The sequence below is a fragment of the Castor canadensis genome, chromosome 4, assembly GCF_047511655.1.
Source record: "Castor canadensis chromosome 4, mCasCan1.hap1v2, whole genome shotgun sequence".
Classification (NCBI taxonomy): Eukaryota; Metazoa; Chordata; class Mammalia; order Rodentia; family Castoridae; genus Castor; species Castor canadensis.
In genome coordinates, this window is record NC_133389.1 from 78,972,503 (window position 1) to 78,992,757 (window position 20,255).

Sequence of the window (20,255 nt, forward strand, 5' to 3'; positions counted from 1 at the left end):
TACTTACACAGCATTTATGTTATAGTAGATAATATAAATAATCTAGAGATGAATTAAAGTATTCAGGAAAGCTGGGTATCAGTGGCTCACACGTGTAATCCTAATTATGTGGGAGACTGAGTTTGGGAGAATTGTGATTCAAGGCCAGCCTGGGCACATAGTTTTCAAGACATCATCTCCAGAATAACTAGAGAAAAATGTACTGGGGGTAAGACTAATGTGGTAGAGTTCCTGTTTTGCAAGCAAGAAGGCTTGACTTCAAATCCCAGTCCTACTAAAAATAAAATAAAGTATGCAAGAGGATCTTTATAGGTTATATGCAAATACTACATATTTAATATAAGGGATTGGAATATCTGTGGATTTTGATACTATAGGAGTCTTGGAATCAAATCCCAATAGATACCAAGAGTGAAACTGTATATCCTTGAACATATAGACACACACACATACCCCTCTGTATATAACTCTCACCATTGTATATATCCAACTCCTTGCATGTGTTTGAATCTCTCCATCTATAACCTACTAAATATATACTGCATAACAAACACGGTTTTTTATACACACATATATGTTATGTTGTATCCACATAAAATAAAATAATAACAATATTATCACTAATGACAAATGATAGCTATAAATATCACAATTGGTAATTATATGGCAACTTGCAATATCTCTATCCACTTTTTGTGAAAAGTTTATCTGTTTTTGCCAATTATGTATGAGAGTTCTAGCATGGTGACTAGCACATAGCAGGTGCTCAATAAATAGTCATAGAAGCTTTTGTTATTCATAAATTCATGCAAAGTGATAGTTTGTAAGTCTTGCAGCATTTTAGAATCCCCCAGAAAGCTTTCATTTATTCCTTTGATCAATATCCTTGCTTTGAGTCTCATCCCAGGCAATTAATTGAGAGTATCTGAGAGATGAGCTCAGGCTAAGTTCCCTGTAAAACTGTCTAGGTGATTCAAATACACAGCCCTGGGATGAGAGCCAGTAATGTAACACCTCTGAGAACCTGTGATTACTGTCCCCTGAGAGTAGAGGGGCCCATTGGATGAAGAGGGGCTGTGAGCACCATGCATGCTGTGATAGACACTCCAGCTTCATGGCTATAGCTTCTGCTCAGCCTTTCTGATTTATATTAATATCTAGCTAAGTGAGAGAAAAGAAATCTATCTCCCTCCACATACATGTAGATTAGCCTTGGGATGAGCCATCCAGACTGTTAGAGCAGAAACACTTCTACCCAGTCAGTATCTGTTCAGTCAGACAGAAGCTGTCCTATGATTAGTACACAGTTCCCCTAGCAACTACCAAGGAGCTATAAGGATAATGACTTTTTGCTGCCACATAGTTTGGGTAGGAATGAATCTAACTGTGCCCCTGGAGCCCTATTGAAGATTGTTCTAAAATCTCCTGACTTATGTTTCTTCCTGAAATGATAAGGGGGTCTCTTTGCTTTGCTTCAGTTTTCTTTCTTTCTTTTCCTTTTCTTTTTTGCAGTACTGGGGCTTGAACTCAGGGCCTTTACCTTGAACCACTCCACCAGCCCCATTTTTGTGAAGGCTTTTTCAAGATAGGGACTCATGAACTATTTGCCTGGGCTGGCTTGGAACAGCAATTCTCTTTATCTCTGCCTCCTGGGCAGCTAGCATTACAGGCATGTGCCATCAGTTCCTGGCTCCACTTCAGTTTTCTATACTTCAGTGGGAACGATCTTTGGGATATGCAAGTCTGACCTCATTCTGCAGGTAATGCTCCTAGGCAGGCATTATCAGGATACTTCACAAATAAAAATCTTGAGTTTAGGAGCAGTTAAGCAACTGTCAGGAACTCATATAGCATATAAGTGTTATAGCTATATAGTGTTAATGCGGTGGTTATAAGCATGAACCTTAGAGTCAGATGAATCAGGTTTTAATTCAAGTATTTTCCCTTCCTCCCTGTGGAATCTTGGGCAAATTATTCAACTTCTTTGAGCCTCAGGAATACTATCTGAAGGTAAAAGGCAATAATTTTTATCTTGCAACAGCTTTCTAAAATAAAATGATTAATAAAATTTTGGGCAAATAATATTCAGCAAAGTGTAGCATTAGTATAAAATTTTTATTAGTGTTTCATGTTCTGTTTAGGATTGACTATTCTTTTCCTTTTAGAATAATACAGTCCCTTGGTATGCACAGAAATTTGTTTCCAGGATCCTTCTCAGTTACCAAAACTCAGGAATGACCAAGTCTTTTGTATAAAATGCTACAGGTTTTCTGGGGAAGATGGTGAGTTATAGACACTACATTCCTACATATGCATGAACCAGAAGTGAAATATCAAGTATGTGGTTGATCAGAGGAGGGCAAGTTAGGAAGTCAAGGGAGTGCACCAGTAAAAGAATAGACAGCTGATGTGTGGAGAAAATTAAAAAAAAAATGACATTTAGATCTATAAAAGAAATAGAGAAAACGTTGCTCAGTTGGAGCCCAGAGCTACCTCACAGAAGTAGGATTTGATCTGCAACTTTCCTCAACCATCTTAGCCCAGTTTTTTGTTTGTTTTCTTGTTTTGCTTTGTTTTTTACTAGATCCACAGGTGTGCATGTGCCATGTTACAAATGAAACAACTAAATAGAGGGCTAAGAGAAGATGGGCATTCTCTTGTCCTGGCCATCAGACAGAAGCTGACCACTGACTGTGTCCCCTATTCAAGGCAAAGAGCAAGAGCAAGCAAGCCTAGAATACTTCCCTCTAACCAGACACATCCCCCAAATCACTGCCCAGCTCTGTGTGTATATATAAAGACAAATTCACATGAAAGACTCTTGGCAAGGCAGGCTAACCAGAGGTCTTGCTTTGGTTAGATGGTGAGGTGGAAGAAACTCTGGGCCTAGTTTCCCTGCCCAGGACAAAAGATGGACATGGGTGTGAGCTAATCAGTTGGCTATAGCCATAAACTTACCCCCAACCCAGCAGTGTATGCATATACAAGTGACAAGAGCCATTCAACTGTCACCCTGCAAAAATAACATCAAACTAGAGGCCTAGGGATAAAATGGAAAAGCTCATTATAGACAAGCTAGAGCTGGAACTGGATCCCCTGTGCAGGGCAAGGTGCAGGCTCTAAGAGTGCATGCACAAGGCAAAGTGATCCATGATCTACTAGCTATGCTCAGAAAACCCTCAAATCACACCCAACTGCTATTTCACACTTCTGGAATTGTCCTACCCTTATCAGAACACGTGTAGAGGAGACCAAATCCTTTGGAATTTCTTCTACTGCATAGTACCTGCCTTGTCTCATTATAGCCACTGCACTGCCTCATAACTAACTATGAAAGAACACACTGAGGTTACATATAGAGGGCAATTCCAGTCAATCTAGGACCCAAAGGGGATACATGAATAAATACAACAGGAGAACCATGGCAGAGCATTGAGGACCAGAGATTAGAGGAGAACAATTTTTTTCTGGTGGTAGTTTATTCTGCCTCCATTTTTATTACTGTGAATTTTTGTATTCCTTTGCAGTCTATGGTTGTAGCATCTTTCTCCACAATAGTTAAATTATATTCCTACACAGTATTATTATGTTTACCTTTCACCCACATAGTTCACCTCTCTTTTTCCCATCTTCATTCTTCCTTATTTCTTCCCTCACCCCCTTATTTTCTCCCCAATTTTTAATGATAAATATTTTCTAAACCCCTAAAGCACTATATAAAAATACTTGTCCCTTTTATATATAATGTGAATATTGGTATAGATGATGTCATCAATAGTTATTTACTTCATATAAATATCTGGTTTGGCTTTGAATTGGTGAACTTGTTATTGTTGAGTTACACACTCATGCCAGGGGTGAGGAATGACACATCAACCTAGACACTATCTCGCCCTTTTAGAACACAGAAAACAATTCAACTGAAATACTTAAGTCTCAACGGATGACTTGGCTTAGATGAGCAAATCTCAATGCAGAAACACAAGATATATAAAAAGTACGGCAATGTAATATCCAACAAAGTACAGGATCTGAATGATAGAGAAGTGGATGAAATCTCAAACAATGAACTAAAAAGAATGATTATAATAATGATCAATGAAAACCAGACCAGGTGCTATTGATTCAAGGCTGCAATTCTAGCTACTTTAGAGGCAGAGACTGGGAGGACCATGGTTTGAAGCCAACCTGGATGTAAAGTTACCAAGACTCCATCTCAACCATTAGCTGGGTAAAGTGGTGTACACCTGTCATCCCATGCTTATGTGAGGCTGAAATTGGGAGGATCATGGTCAGTCTGGACAGAAATATTTATAAGAATCCCATCTCTATAGAAAAAAATCCTGATGTGGTGGTGTATACCTGTCATATAAGCTATGGCAAGAAGCCTACAATAGGAGAATCATGGTTGAGTTGAGAATGGAAAAAAGCTAGAGTCTATCTCCAAAATAACCAGAGCAGAAAAGTGTGGCTCAAGTGGTAGAGGACCTGCCTAGCAATTACAAAACCTTGAGTTCAAACCCCAGTAAAACAAAAAAAATGACCAATGAAATTAAAGAGGACATGTATAAACACCTCAATAAATTTAAAGAGAATATGAGCAAATTGCTAAATGAATTCAAGGAGGATATAAATAAACAGATGAATTAAATAAGAAAGACTGCAAAAAATGAAAGATAAATAAGGATATATGAAACTTGAAAGTAATGAAATTGAAATTCTTGAAATGAAAAACTGTGTAAATCAAATTAAAAAAACAAAACAAAACAAAAAACTCAGCTAAAAGCCTCCCCAGTAGATCAGTCAAATGGAAGACAGAATATCAGATCTTGGAGACAAGATAAATATAAAAGGAAAGTCAGGTAAAAACAAAGAAAATGAATGAAAAGTACAAATGGAATATGCAAAGACCTCTGGGGCACCAATAAAAGACCAAAATTATCCATCATGGGCATAGGAGAAGAGGTTTAAGGTAAAAGCATTAGAAATATAAATAAAATAATAACAGAAAACTTCCCAAATGTTGAAAAAGAGATGGCCATACAGGTACAGGAGACATTTAGGAGTCCAGAAAAGATAAGAACAGACTCTCCCAATGTCATACTATAATTAAAACATTAAGTATGGAGATCAAGGAAAGAATATTGAAAACTGTAAAGGAGAAACACCAAGTCACCTATAAAGGCAGACTTATCAGAATAACATCAGATTTTCAACAAAGACTTTAAAATCAAGGAAAGTAGGAAACAACATATTTCAAGCTCTGAAAGAAAATAACTGCCGAGTAAGATTACCCTACCTAGCAAAGTAATCCTTCATAATTGAAGAAGAAATAAAAACCTTGCTTCATAAACAAAAACTTAAGCTATTTATGGCCACTAAACCAGTGCTGCAGAAGATACTCAGAGAAATACTACACAAAAGAGGAAGATAAATATGAGAAAAAATAAATCTCACTGGACAAGATGACAAGCAAATCAGAAATAGTTAAGAATCAAACACTACAAAAAATGGCAGGAATTGCTGCATACTTTTCAATAGTAATTCTGAAAGTTAATGGTCTCTTAATTCTCCAATCAAAAGAAAGAGATCAGCAGACTGGATTAAAAAACAAGACCCAACTATGTGTTGCCTATACAAAATGTACCTCACGGACAAATACACAAACAAGTTTAAAGTAAAAAGATGGAAAAAGATTTTCAAGGAAATGCAGATCAAAAGCAACAATGGATATCTCTATTCATATCTGACAAATCTATGCCAACTGAAATTAATCAGAAGAAACAAAGGTCACTTCACACTGATACAGAGAGCAATCCATCACTAGTATTTAAATACACTACTGATCAAACAGACTCTATAGATACATACAGAATATTCTATGTACCTCCACAGAATACACAGTCTTCTCAGCAGCTATGGAATTTCCTCTAAAATAAATCACATTTTAAGATATAAATGAAATCTTAAAAATTTAAGAAAATTGAAATAACTTCCTATATTTTATAAGACTACAGTGGTATAAAAGTAGTTATAAATAACAAGAAAAACCATAGAAAATATTTTAACACATGCAGAATGAATATTTCACTTTAGAATGATCAGTGAATCATTAAAAAAATAAGAGATGAAATTTAAAAACAATTCTAGAATTGAACAGAAATGAAAACACAATTTACCAGAACCTTTAGTCCACAAGAAAGGCAGCACTAAGAGGAAAACTATGAGTACCAACAATGAAAGATCAAAGATGTTTTAATTAAGTAATCTAAAGATACATCTTAAACTCTTAGAAAAACAAAAACATGTCAAATCCAAAAACAGAAGATGGAAATAAATAGTAAATATCGGGCAGAAATGAATGAAATAGAAACTAAAAGAATAAGACAAAGAGTCAGTGAAAGAAAACATTGTTTCTTTGGAAAGATGAACAAGGATGAAAAATCTCTAGCCAATCTAGCCAAAAGTAAAAAGGAGAAGACCAAAATTCATAGAATTAGAGATGAGAAAGAAGATATCATAACACAAAAATAGTTGTATAAGAGAAACCTATAGCCAACATTGTCCTAAATGGGGAAAATAATTTATAGGAAACCATTTCTTCAAAAGTCAGGAAGGAGACAAGGGTGTCCACTCTTTCTATTCTTATTCAATACAGAGTTAGAATTCTTACCTAAGGCAATAAGGCAAGATAAATAAATAAAAGGAATGCTAATAAGAAAAAAAATTATTTCCATTTTCAGATGATATGTTACTATACTTACAAGACTCTAAAGATGATACAAAAAAACTTAGATCTGATAAACACTTTGGCAAAATAATAGGATATAAAAAAATACAAAAATCAGTAGCTTTTCTATGTACCAATAATGAACAGGTTGAGAAAGAAACAAGGAAAACAATCCTATTCACAGTAGCTTCAAAAATTTAAATAACTAAGAATAAATCTAATAAAAAGGTGAAAAACTTCTACAAAGAAAAGTATAAAACATTGGTGAAGATATTAGAAGATGGAAAGACCTCCTTCGTTCATGGATTGGCAGAATTAAAAAATTCTAAAAATTCTAAAATTTTAAAAATGGCTATACTACCAATAGCAATTTAAAAATTCAATGCAATCCCCATTAAATTTAAAATTCTAACATCACTGTCCACAGAAATAGTAAAACCAACCCTAAATTCATTTGGACCAAAAGGACCCTGCATAGTCAAGCAAAAGAAGTCAATACTTGACTTCAAATTCTACAACAAAGTCATAGAAACAAAGGCAACATGGTACTGACATGAAAGCAGACACATAGACCAATGATGGATAGGTTAGGATAGGACAGGATAGGATAGGATAGGATAGGATATCCAGAAATAAGCCCATGTAGGTATAGATAACTGAGTTTTAAAGAGTTGCCCAAAACCTACATTGAAGAAAAAACTGTCTCTTCAATAAATGATGTTGAGAAAACTGGATATCTACATGTAGAAGACTGAAAATGGACACCTATCTCTATGGAACTTGGGGAAAGAGGGAAAGGAAAAGAGAATGACAAAGCATCAGTAAAATCATAAATCATGAGATCGGTGATAGTACAGAGTATAAGGATATGTACTGAAAGCTCTTGAGAACTGGAAGTGGGAGATAAAGGGATAAGGGAAAGTAATGGAAGGAGTTGAGTGGACCAAACTAAAGTATAAACACAGCGGGCATACATTGAGAAACCCCTTTGAACATCAACTTAAATATTAATAACAAAAGATAGGACTGTAAAATAGGTTTAGTGTGTGTGGGGGGGTACTAGTGGGAAAAGGGAGAGTGAATGAAGCAGATTAAGGTGAGGATATATGGTTGATGAACTTCATATAGCTATATGAAATAGAACAAAGAAACCTCTGGCAATTGCTTTAAAAATGGGGCAGGGACTGGGTTGAGGGGAGAAACGATGGGGGTGATGTAACAAAGGTAAAATATAAGTCTAATTGGAATTGTCAGTATGAATCCCCCCATATAACAAATATATACTGATTAAAAAATTTATGAAATAATCATCTAATAGATCAAAGCTCTTAATGTATGTCCTGACACATTGAAATGATTAGAGGAAAGCATAGGAAAAAACCCTGAAGATATAGGCATAGGTAATGCTTTTCTAAATGGAAATATGATTGCCTAGAATATAAGAACAAGAGTTGAAAAATGAGATTGCATCAAATTAAGAAGCTTTTGCACAGCAATGGAAACAATTACCAGAATCAAAAGAAAATATGCTGAATGGGAGAAAATCTTTGCTAGTTGTTCATCAGAGAAAGGTTTAATATAGAGATTGTATAAAGAGCTCTAAAAATTAAATACCAAAAAATAATCCAATTACCAAATGGGCAAATAAGCAGTCAGTTTTCAAAAAAAGTAAAAATGAATAATAAAATATATGAAAAAATGTTCGACATCCTTAGCCATAAAAAAAATGCAAATCTAACAACACTGAGATTCCATTTCACCCCAAACTGGAAATCAACAACAACTGCTGGTGAGGATGCAGGGAAAATGGTACCTTTATACACTGCTGGTGGGAATGTAAACTAGTGCAACCACTAAGGAAATCAGAGTAGAAATTCCTTATAAAACTATAAATAGAACCACCATGATCCTGCTGCACCACTCTTGAGCATATATATGAAAGAATATAAATCGACATACAACTTAGATATGGGCATGCCCATGCTTATTGCAGCACTATTCACAATAGCCAAAATATTGAATCAACCTAGATACCCATCAACAGATTAACGGTGAAAGAAAATGTTGTATATATACACACACAGTATTATTCAGCCATAAAGAAGAATGAAATTATGACACATGCATGAAAATGAATGGAACTAGAGATCATCAAGTTAAGTCAAATAAGCCAGATTGAGAAAGACAAATATCACATGTTGTCTCCTTTGTGTGCAATCTAGTCCTAAAAATTGAATGACAGGAATATAAATCAGGCTGTGTTTGGGGATGGGTACCAGTGGAAAGCAGAGGGAAAGAAGAGAGGGGTCAGTATGGTCAAAGCACTTTATATACATGTATGAAAATAGAATAATGAAGCCTGTTAAAATTAGTTCAAAAATGGGGAAGGGGATAAGAAAGAATGATAGAGGAGGTGAATTTAATCAAAGTACGTTGTACGCATGCATAGGAATATCATGATGAAACCCCTTTGTACAAATAATATATGCTAAGAAAAATGTATAAAAATAAAAAGGCCTAGTATTTGCCTATAACCTGCATACATTTAGCCCTATAATTTAAATCATATTTAATTAGTTATAATATCTAATATGTTTTACATAATAGGTAAGTCATTGCTATATCATATTGTTTCAGGAATAACAACAAGAACTCTGTACATGTTCAGTACATATGCAATATTTCTAGTGTTTTTTATTGTGAATATGGAAGGCTAAATGTATTCTTAAATGGCTTTCTCATATGAATCCTCACCCTCACTGACTTTTAACTTACTGATCCAATTATCATAGAAAGCCTGTAAAATGTAGCACAAAGTAAAGAAAATTATAATCAAAAACTGTAACTCAATTTCAATATTAATGGAAATCCAAAGTTATATCATTGAAATTCAAACATTTGTCTGTTAAAAAAATCAGTAACATGATAGCCAATTAAGACATGGTCAGAATCAAAGATGAGTCAACATTGGAAAATCTATTAATGAAGTTAGCCTAATTTTTATCACTGGGAAATGTAGTCAAAACAAATGAATTTGAACTCTAAAATATCAGTGGATCCTCTGAACTTGCACACTTTTTCTGTACCCACATAAAACTGTATAATATTAAGCAGTTATTCAAATATTATAGATCATTTAAGACTATAGAAACTGAAATAATTCAAATCTGTGTATCAACCTATGTATACACATAATAAGAGTTGGCATCCAAATAAGGCCAAAATATATGTCTAGCTATCCAAGGCCATATTTGTGAAAGTCATTTTACATTAGAGACTAGTCAAGAGTATCTACTCTGATTTCTACCATATATTATAAAAGTATACATAAGGTACTTAACAAGAGTAAATAGTAAAGGGTACTCTAATACTCTATAATCTCTAAATAATAAGGGTACAGCTTACTTGTAGTTGTACTTTTAATAGAATTTTATATTTGTTTCAATTAGAAATATTAATTGCACAGTGAAATTAAATTTATAAGAAAATTTTTTTAAATACATCATTTTATAAATGCATTACCATAATAATATGTTTTGGTAGCTACTTATGTCAGACACCTGAAGTACAGAAATAAAGCAAAAGCTTTATAAAAAGCAATGTTCACAAACTCCTCTTATGATGATCAAAAATAGAATTGAATTGGGGATATGGTGCATAGGTAGAGCACTTGCCTAGCCTTGTGTGAAGGCCCCGGACCTGATCGTCAGCAAAAAATAAAATAAATAAATAACAAAAAGAATAATTCTGTGAGTTGGAGGAACACCTTTGAATTTCCACTATGTGATGGGAAGTATATTTACATTAATTTTTAGCTCTTTTCCTCCCAATCGCCTTCTGAACATTGCGATGAGCCCCCTGATTGGAGTGCTCACTCTCTCCTCTGCACTCACCATACTCTCATTATCACTTGGCTTTAGGATTTCAGTCACTCTACTTACCAGCTCTCCAATTGAGCTGAGCTGGGCTGGGAGTACCAGTGAGATCCGAGGAACTGGAAAAAGCCATTGGAGAGAGGAGAGATGCTAGTGGGTCATCACAGTTGTCTGAAATGATAAGGAGAGAGAAAGATCAGATTCTATCAGCAAGGAATATTGACAGAGAGGAATTATGACATTCACTATCATCCTTTATTAACCACTTGCTCTGAACAAGCTTTGGAACTACTTCTTTCCTGGTGTTATTGCATTGACTTTTTCACAATAACCCTGAACTACAGGTATAACTTCCTTTCACAGAGGTGTCAAGTAGATTGACCAAGATCACAACATGAAAAAAAATGTAACCAGAATTCTTACCAAGTTTTATGTAACTCAAAAGCCCAGCTACTTATCCATTCCTTTAATTGAACATTTGAGCTAAGCTTCACATTATTGCTGTTGTGCTTATTCTAATGGGAAGGGAAACTACTGTGAGAGGGCATTGTTTAACTACTCTCCCATCTTCAGTCCCAAGGACCTTTTTAATAATAATAGTTAGAAGATCAGGATAATTTTGAATACTTGATTTCCAGTTGTATAAAAGCCAGTTCTCTCTTTCTCTCTCTCTCTCTCTCTTTCTCTCTCTCTGTGTATCTGTGTGTGTGTGTGTGTGTGTGTGTGTGTGTGTGTGTTTGTGTATGTGTGTTTTGAGACAGTGTCTTGGTATGTAGCCTAGGCTGGCAACAAACTCAATTCTCTCACCTCTACCTCTCAAATGTTGGGGATACAGGCCTGCGCTACCAGACCTGGCTTGTACCATCCAGAATTTGGTATTTAATAGCTAATCTTCAAGCTTCCCCTAAATGCAATAAATGTGCTTTCCAAGGCTTCTTAGATATGTTTGAATGTGAAACAAAGTCAAGCCATGGGCAGAGACACAGGCTTAACCATATAGATTTACCCTCCAAGTTGATGCTATTCCATAAATGCCTTGACAATCCAATTTCATTTAGAAGACCCTGTCCCTTAGTTTTAGTTTACTGATACTTTGATTTGAATGTCTGTGCTCTCCAAAACTCATGTGGAGATTTAATTGCCTTTGCAATAGTATGAAAAGGTGGGACATAAAAGTGGTGACTAAGCCATGAGTGCTCCACCTTGGTGAATGAGCCTAATGCCTTAATGAAAGGGCTTTTAGGAAAACAATCTGGTCTCTCACAGTCCTGCCCTCTGTCATGTGATGATACAGCAAGTCCACTTTGCTAAATGCTGGAACCTTACATCACATTTCTGAATCTCTAGAAATGTGAGCCAATAAATATGTACTCATTATAAATTACCTCATCACAGATATATCACAATAAGATTACAAAACAGGCTAGATCAATTGTTCATTTAAATGCTCTCTAATAAATCATTTGTTTTTATCTTCCACTAGGTGGCACATTCTTTGTGGGCCCCTACCAAATAATCTGGGACATAATAGCCTTAATTGAAGGTGTATTGAAAGAATGAAAGGGTGTGCCATGAGGAAAGAACAAGCAATCAATCAATTAGTCAACATCACAGTGCCAACATTCCTTTCTGATTTCTCCATTTTGTACACAGTTGATCCTTCGGCACACTGAAAAATGACTTCATAAAATCTAGACATACTTCATTCGAAACAAATTTGAAAACTGACATTTAGTATGAAGGTAAACCATGGTAGTAAAGGCTCACAGCAAGAATTAGTTTGACATTTTTTAAAGAGTGTTTACATAGGATTATGCTTGTTTATCCAGCAAATTCTTACAAAGCCACATTTCAGCTAATTGCAGGAAAATTAATTAGAAACAAAAGGATTAAATTCTTGTTTATTAAGTGTATTTAAAAAAATCAACTTGTAAAGTCTATTTCTCCTAAGCACACGTTTGAAAAATATTTTGAGGCATGTGACAAACAAAACTGAGCAAGATCCTGACTGAAGAGGAAGAACATAAAACTCATAGCCTTGTCACCTCAGTGGTTATGGTTACTCCAGGAAGCAAAAGCTAAATCTTGGCATAACATACAGGAGAAGCGATCTGCATAGGTAGACACCTCAAAGCACTTGTTGGAAAATGGACATTTGTTACTCTATTTTTATATTAGGAAATTTAAGCATTTGCTTTTATCCTCAAGAAACATTAGAGACATGGAAAAATTAGCACTATGTGAATATTAAAGAAAGTGTGAGTGTACACACACACGTGCACACAGTCATCAAACATTGGCATGGCATCTCAATTCACAGCAGAGTTATGGGGCTCACCTATCCACATCTGTAGTTATAATCCTCCCACTTCAAATAAACCTCTTTCCCTCACTTCACAATAACTTCCAACACTTCTGATACCCAAATCTATAACACAAGGAAACTACAGATTTTCTCAAGACGAAGAACTATATTTATTATAATATTTATGCATTTCTTATGTTTAATATGTATAAAAGTGCACGATTATTTTATTAGGTTCTTATGGTCTTTCTATGTGTCATTGATAACTTTTTTCAGTAATGTGCTCCTAGCACTATTTTCCCCTAAGCTGTTTATTACAGAGTTTTTATTGTACCAGCTGGTTATTTTTACAAATGCATATGTGTGTTCTAGCACATCTGACTGTACTCCATAGAAATTTCAAGTCACACATCACCTAGGAAACAACTCTAGAATTTAATTTTTCTCCTCTTAATATAGTAGTACTTGGGCAAAATATGTAATTGCTAAAATGCTTATAGTAGAGTACAGATAGAAACGACCCAACATTTAAATTTAATTCAGTCCAAATATTTATAAGGTCCTATTTGTGCTTGTGCTCAGAGAGGCATAGGGACAGATGTAAGTACAATAGATTCTCTGAACTCCAGGGGTTCAGAGACTAATGAAAAATATCAAAATGTAAACAAATTGAGGGAAGCTTTAGGAAATTTTCACTAAGGTTATAGCCCAACTAGTAAAATTGGCACCTCATTGTTCAGACTTCCAGACAAGTGATGTTTACTACTTTTTCTAGCCCTCAGTCACCCCATCTTTCAACAGGCATTGACTTGAGGAAAAACTAAGTTTCTGTAGCCCATTGGCATCATGACAACAGTGTCATGCTTCCTCTTGCACGTTTCCTCTCCTGAAAGGTACATGACTTGTACTTTGATTTCTGGGGTCAATGTTCAACTTCAGAAACTAGCAAACACATATTTTTTAATTAATTTTACTTATTTATTTATTTATTATTCATATGTGCATACAATACTTGGGTCATTTCTCCTACCTTACCACCCACCCTGCCCCCTCCCTCTCCCCCCCACCCCCTCGATACCCAGCAGAAACTATTTTGCCCTTATCTCTAATTTTGTTGAAGAGAGAGTATAAGCAATAATAGGATAGCAAGGCATTAAAAGCAATCAATGCTGAGGCAAAGGCTTAGAGATGTTTCAGGATTCCTGTCTTCACAGACCTTGTGTATTTGAACAATAGCTTTTGCAAAGCTAATCTGATGTTTTGGTCTCCTGCCCCTAAAAATGATAAAAATGTAAAATATTAAAATCAGAATGAAAGAAGTATGGTCTCCTGATGCATGTAGAGCACAGAGCTAGCTTCCTCTCCATATCTATGTCAGGAGAACAACCTTGAAAACCTCAGCCAAGTGGAGAGCAGACTAAGCCTCTTCTCAAAATATTCCTCCTCATTGGGAGCTACATTTTTCCAAAAAGACATTCTAAATCCAAAAATTGGTGTTGTTTTAGATATGTTTCTTTTTCCTAAAGCAGAAAATAATGATAGTTGGTTTTTGTTTATTTGTTTATTTTATGATTTGGGATAGCCCTCCAATTAGCAGCGTGTGTGTGTGTGTGTGTGTGTTTAATGAGAAAAGATGAGAAAGTATAGAAATCTTATCCAGAGGGAGGTGGAGATTTTTGTTTGTTTGTATTTTGCTTTGTTTTGAGATGATATCTTAGGCTGGCCTCCTACTCTCACCTCTTACCTCAGCCTCCCAAGTGCTGAGATTATGGGTGCAGAGGGAGGTGTTTTAAATTTAGGGGAAAATACTGACGAACTAACCATAAGGTTTCTCTTATACCCACTTTCAGTGGATCACCCTAAGGTAGAGCACAATGACTTTTCTAAGAACTGCTTTTGAAGAATAATCAAACCTCTTGGTGAGAGGGCACGGCAGAATACTTTCAAAATGAGTTCCTAAAAGTCCCTTTACTGAGCATTCTCTCCCAAAACTCAGGAAAAATTAAAAGGCTAGTTTTCAAATGTAAAAACCCTTTTAACCCATTTTTAAAATGCGAGTGTGATTCACGACTCTTCCTTTTACTTCAGAAAATTGCTACAGTGAATCTTCCCTGTTTCCTTTATAACATAAAGGACATTGCCTGCTGCACTCTGTTCCGAAGTAGACAAAAATCCACACTTGTGGGTGCAACCAAAATACCTGCAGCCTTTCAGTGCAGTAGTAGTTTATATAATCCCAGTCCTATTTGTAAAAATATGTCCTTATATTCTGACTAAGAAAATTTCAGAATCAGAAAAATATCTGAAATTATGGAATTCAAGCCCCTTCTCTTTACAAATGACGAGAACAGGGTTTATGGAGATGACAGGAATGTTCCACTCCAGCACTATTTTTAACTAATCCCTGGACCAGCCTGAACCCAAACTTAGGTTGATTCATTGTCTTCTGGTGACCACTAGGTCAGTTAACTGCTCTACTTGAGGCAGGTAACCAATACTTATGTTATTCTTTATAATAACTTGTTTTTTTTAAAAAAGGAGACTAAAGTAGAAAGGAGAATATTGGAGAGGATGAACAAATTTGGGGTATAATATGAATATGGTTATGTGACAATGAAACGCCCTGTATAATCATCATAAGCAAACAAAAAATGTCTTTTTTTTAAAAAATGAAGGACAAGAAAGTAAAACAAGTCTTGTCTGTTCATTGGTACCAGTGGGAGGCAGGAAGACATAGTGAAGGAGGGAGGGCAAATAACGGAGAGATAAAGGAGAAATTTGGAGGGGGTGAATCTAAGTAATATATATTTATAAGCACTTTTGTAAATGTCACAATGTACCCCTAGTACAACTATAATATGCTAGTAAATAACTAAAAAAAGAAAAAACTCATTTTAATGGATGATGTTTTTTGCAAAAAGAAAGACAAAGTAGTTTCATTCCCCAGACAATGGAAAGGACTGATAAACAGCAGTCCATAACTTTCAAAGACATTCAGATCTTTTTGCCTTCCTTATCTCTACCTTGAATACATTCCCCTAATTCCCTACACCCCAATTCCAAATGAAAAGGAAGGACAAAAGAAAAACAGTAAGAAAAGAAAGATAAAAATAAATTTATATGCTTGTGTGTGAATATTTACTTGGATATCCTAGCACTTTGATATTTTCAATTTAAAGAAAGAGGAATACATACAATATATGTGTACAGTTAAATGTTGAATACAGTTAAATATCAATTAAAGGGAAAAGGCACCAAAAATTCTGAGTAAAAATGATATTTACACAGCTTCTTATAAATTTTATTGACTTTTTAACATGATTGGACTTTAAGTTACATTTTTTTGTTGCCAACATATATTTTTATTCATTATTATTAAAATACCAATAGAGTTACAGATGGTACTGAAGTGAAATTATGTGCATTGCCTTGATTACCACAGTAAATTGTCTACATATGAGGATTTGGAGCTTAAAAGATTCCTTGTATTTATAGGTGAGATAAAATTCCTCTCAGCATTGCACACTTAATGGCCTACTTTGTTTAAAAGACATAAAACATGCATTTTGTAGAGTGCCTACAACAGTGCTTAGAAGTGATAACTCATGCTTTTACCTTCATTTATTCTTCCCCATGTTATCTATAGTTTTACTTACCAACAACACAAATAAATACTACCATATTACTCTTGAAGCTGACCCTGTCCCCTTCTCCACTATGAAACATCAAGATAAATTTCTTCTTAATGAACAGATCAAAATACAATAGCTCTCTAAAATGAGTCATGAAAAGATCAACCTTCCCTTATCCTGACATCCATCTTCAAATTATAACAATGCTTGCCTTTTGATCATCTCTTAGACACTCATGATTAGGCTCTTGACTGTGAGAAGACAGAATAAAGTCAAAGACATAGACCATGAGCTCAAGAAACCAAATATCTGTTTTGTTTTGTTTTGTTTTAAAAAAAGAAGTTGGGGGTATAGTTCGGTGCTACAGCTTTTAGTTACGTGCATAAGGTCCTGAGTTCAGTCATCAGCACCAAAAACATAAAAAATAAAAATATAATATTTTAAAAGCCTCTGTGTTTATCAACAATTTCCTGGAAAAATGCCAAAGACTATTGTCTTGAATATCTGCTATTATTTTACCTTTCTGTATTTCAGGGTCTTCAACTGTGCAGTTGCAGGATTTCTGTTGGTTTATTCCATTGGCACACTTTAATTTAATACAAGTTCGATATCAGGGTCTCCATAAAACTTTAGAGACAGTGAAAATGATTATGGCAAATCCCTCAAATCTGACAGAGATGAACACAGCACCCATCACTACACTTAGACAGTGACTGGTGACAGATGGATAGGGTCACAGTTGACTTCATGAATATTCCCAAGAGGGCTAGTTCTGTAGAGGGATTTTCAAGAGGACTCTAGAGTCTCTCCAGATTTTCAAAGCAATTCCATCACAGAATTTAGGAAAGCTCTGATCAGGAATTACTAACCTTTCCTTCCTATATAAGTAGCTTGCTAAGGTTGCACCTCAATTAAACCCAATAAGCGCAATGAGGAACCCTTAGTTCCCCTAGTTTTGGGGGAGGCCCATGGTGCTAACTTTGACTAAGTTTAGTTATTCGTAGTGACAATTGCACAGAGGAAACCATTACCACATTGTGGGAACACTGTGGGTGAAAGGACTCCATTCATGGAGGGCTGGTCAGTTTCTAAACTGGACTTTAAACCAAGGTTAGCATGAATCTCTTATACATTGCCTGTCTGCAAACATGCTTCTTGCTCCTATAATGATTTCAGTTCTGTGTCATAGACTAGATTCATAGGTCTCCTGGTGGACTGAGTACCCTGTGTGAATATAGTTCTTTCCTTCTTGGATTGTCAAAGGCATCTGTCCATGAACACCCCACAACTTGCTCAAACTCAGTGTCCTTGAAATATCCTTCTCTAAATTGCTCTCCTCTCAGATTATAGTCCCCCTTCCCATTTTCCCACATTGTTGCTAGATTTTTTTTTTGTTTTGACTTTCAGATCAGGAATATTTTGTTCTCATCAGACTGTTTTGCTTTATTATTTTCCATTTTCATCCTTAAATCTAATTTATCAATGACTTAATCTAATTCAATAAATGTTTCTTAAGCCTCTCATATGTGAGACACAGAATGTTCTAATGATATGGAGAATATAAAGGGTGATGGTGAATAGGGAATCTTTTTTTTTTCTTTGACTGTAAAGCTTAGTATTAAAGACTCCATAAATGTTCAATAAATCTTTGTTAAATGAAAGGATCAAAGACACAAGCCCTATTGTGTTTGTTTCTTTTTCCTTAGAAAGGTCTTTCAAACTTACAATCATCATTTTTTTTCTCACAGTTTTAAAAAAAGACTGCCAGATGCAGTCCCAACTACTTGGTAGGAGGAGATCAGAAGGATTATGATTTGAGTCCAGCCTGGACAAAAAGTTAGCAAGACCCCCATCTCAATCTGTAAGCCTGTGTGTTGGTGCATGTCTGTGGTCCCAGCTATGTAGGAGGCCATAGGTAGATCTATTGCAGTTGAATGCTACTCCAGCAAAAACCATGAGACCCTACCTGAAAAATAACCTAAAGCAAAAGGACTTGGAGGTGTGGTTTAAGTAGTAGAACACCTATCTAGCAATCCAAGACCTTGAGCTCAAACCCTAGTACCACCAAAAAAAATCATATTATGATTTTTGAAATGCTCTTTTCAGTTGATTTACCACCAGGCTCTACTCTCATTAAGCCATTCATTAGCAAAACCTGCTTTCCATGTGTTTCCTATAAAAAGAACAGGAATGCCAACCTTCACCTTGGCTTCCAAAGGTGGTATCATGAAAACAAATGAGAAGAGAGGGAGTTATTTGCACTTGACAGGTAGGTCCTGATGAGCACAGGTAAAGTTGTTACTGACCGTATACTGCAGTTTGATCAAAAAGTCAGAGTAGGGTTAACAGACAGATGTTAGATGTTAGAGGCCTACAGCTGGGACCCACTTTGGGCAAGAGACTGAGGACCAGGCCTCAAAAAGACCACTCTGATGGAATCTATATTCCAAATGACAAAGCCGTTTTACATTTAGGATTGAAAAGAGTCTTTCATAGCTTAATTGGATTAGCTAGAGAACAGACACCCTTTTATAAGAAGGGGCAGAAGTGTTAAGATTCATAGAGAGAAAAATATAAGTTTCTGTAATATGAGAAGCTGGCTAGCTTGGTTATAGAAAAGATTGATAAGAAAGACAAATATTTTAAAATGGAATTTTACTTAAATTTTTTTCCTAAATTGACTCTGCCTCTATATTTCCCACTCCCTATTCCCATCTGTCAGCACTTTATACAACACACACACACACCTCATTAGAAAGTACAGTGACAAATGGAGTGCAAAATTTATTATATCTTTAAGCAAGCTAAATAAATGAATGAATGGGATTGTACAGAATGATAAAATTAGGAAAATGGGAAAAATATGGAAGACAAATATTTTTGACATTTCAAGTAAGGAGGATGTCTTTTACTTTAAAAAGTCCATTGTTAAAATGATTATGCATAGAATATTAAAATGAAGAAGAGGAGAATGAGAAGCATTTTACAGAAAATGTTTCCATCTATTCAGTTCTCATCAGAGATGGAGATTTTTCTTCTAGAACTCTGTCTTTCTGAAATCTATTCTTTTTCAAATACAATGGGGTAAACTTCCAATAGCTAATCATGATCCTGCATTGAGTAGTTGTAAATTACACTGAAATCCTGGTTACTCAGGAAACCACGATCTTAAAGTGCAGCTCAATCAATCCATGCACATGGGTCTAGGCAGAATGTTCCTGAAAGAAAGACTAAAAATTTCACTCTGCTCATTGAAATTTAGGGAAATGACTGATTAAAACATAGGTTTAAGTTGAGGACTGGCCTGTTGGCTAATTGCACAGCCAATGAGGTTAGCACCAGCCATTTATGAGTGAATAGGATAAACACATCTTGATAATTTGTACATTTACTTTTGCAAATAAGGAAATATACCAACTCAGACACAGTATGAATGGTCATAATCTTCACAGTCTCTCTCTCTCTCTCTCTCTCTCTCTCCCCTTATCTCTGTGGTGTGTGTGTGTGTGTGTGTGTGTGTGTGTGTGTGTGTGTGTGTTGGAAACTACAGCATATTAGGAAAGAGCTCAGACATTGGAACTCAGCCCAGCCTGACTATCCAATTTACTATATAACTTATGCAGAGTTACTTAAACTTAATTTTCTGTATGCATAATGGAATAAAAGTTGTAAGTGATCTTATATGAACAAAAGGAGATAGTTCATGTAATATA

General features: G+C 35.4%; 1 protein-coding gene across 3 annotated transcripts in view; it reads right to left on the bottom strand.

The window, feature by feature from the left end:
* The window catches only part of Cntnap5 (contactin associated protein family member 5), an 826,603-nt gene that overhangs the window by 634,436 nt on the left and 171,912 nt on the right, over positions 1-20,255 (bottom strand). For all 3 annotated transcript variants that reach the window (XM_074070497.1, XM_074070498.1, XM_074070499.1), the window contains exon 2: positions 10,672-10,776. In XM_074070497.1, coding sequence (XP_073926598.1) covers positions 10,672-10,776 — 105 coding nt within the window. The remainder of the gene's footprint in view (positions 1-10,671; positions 10,777-20,255) is intronic.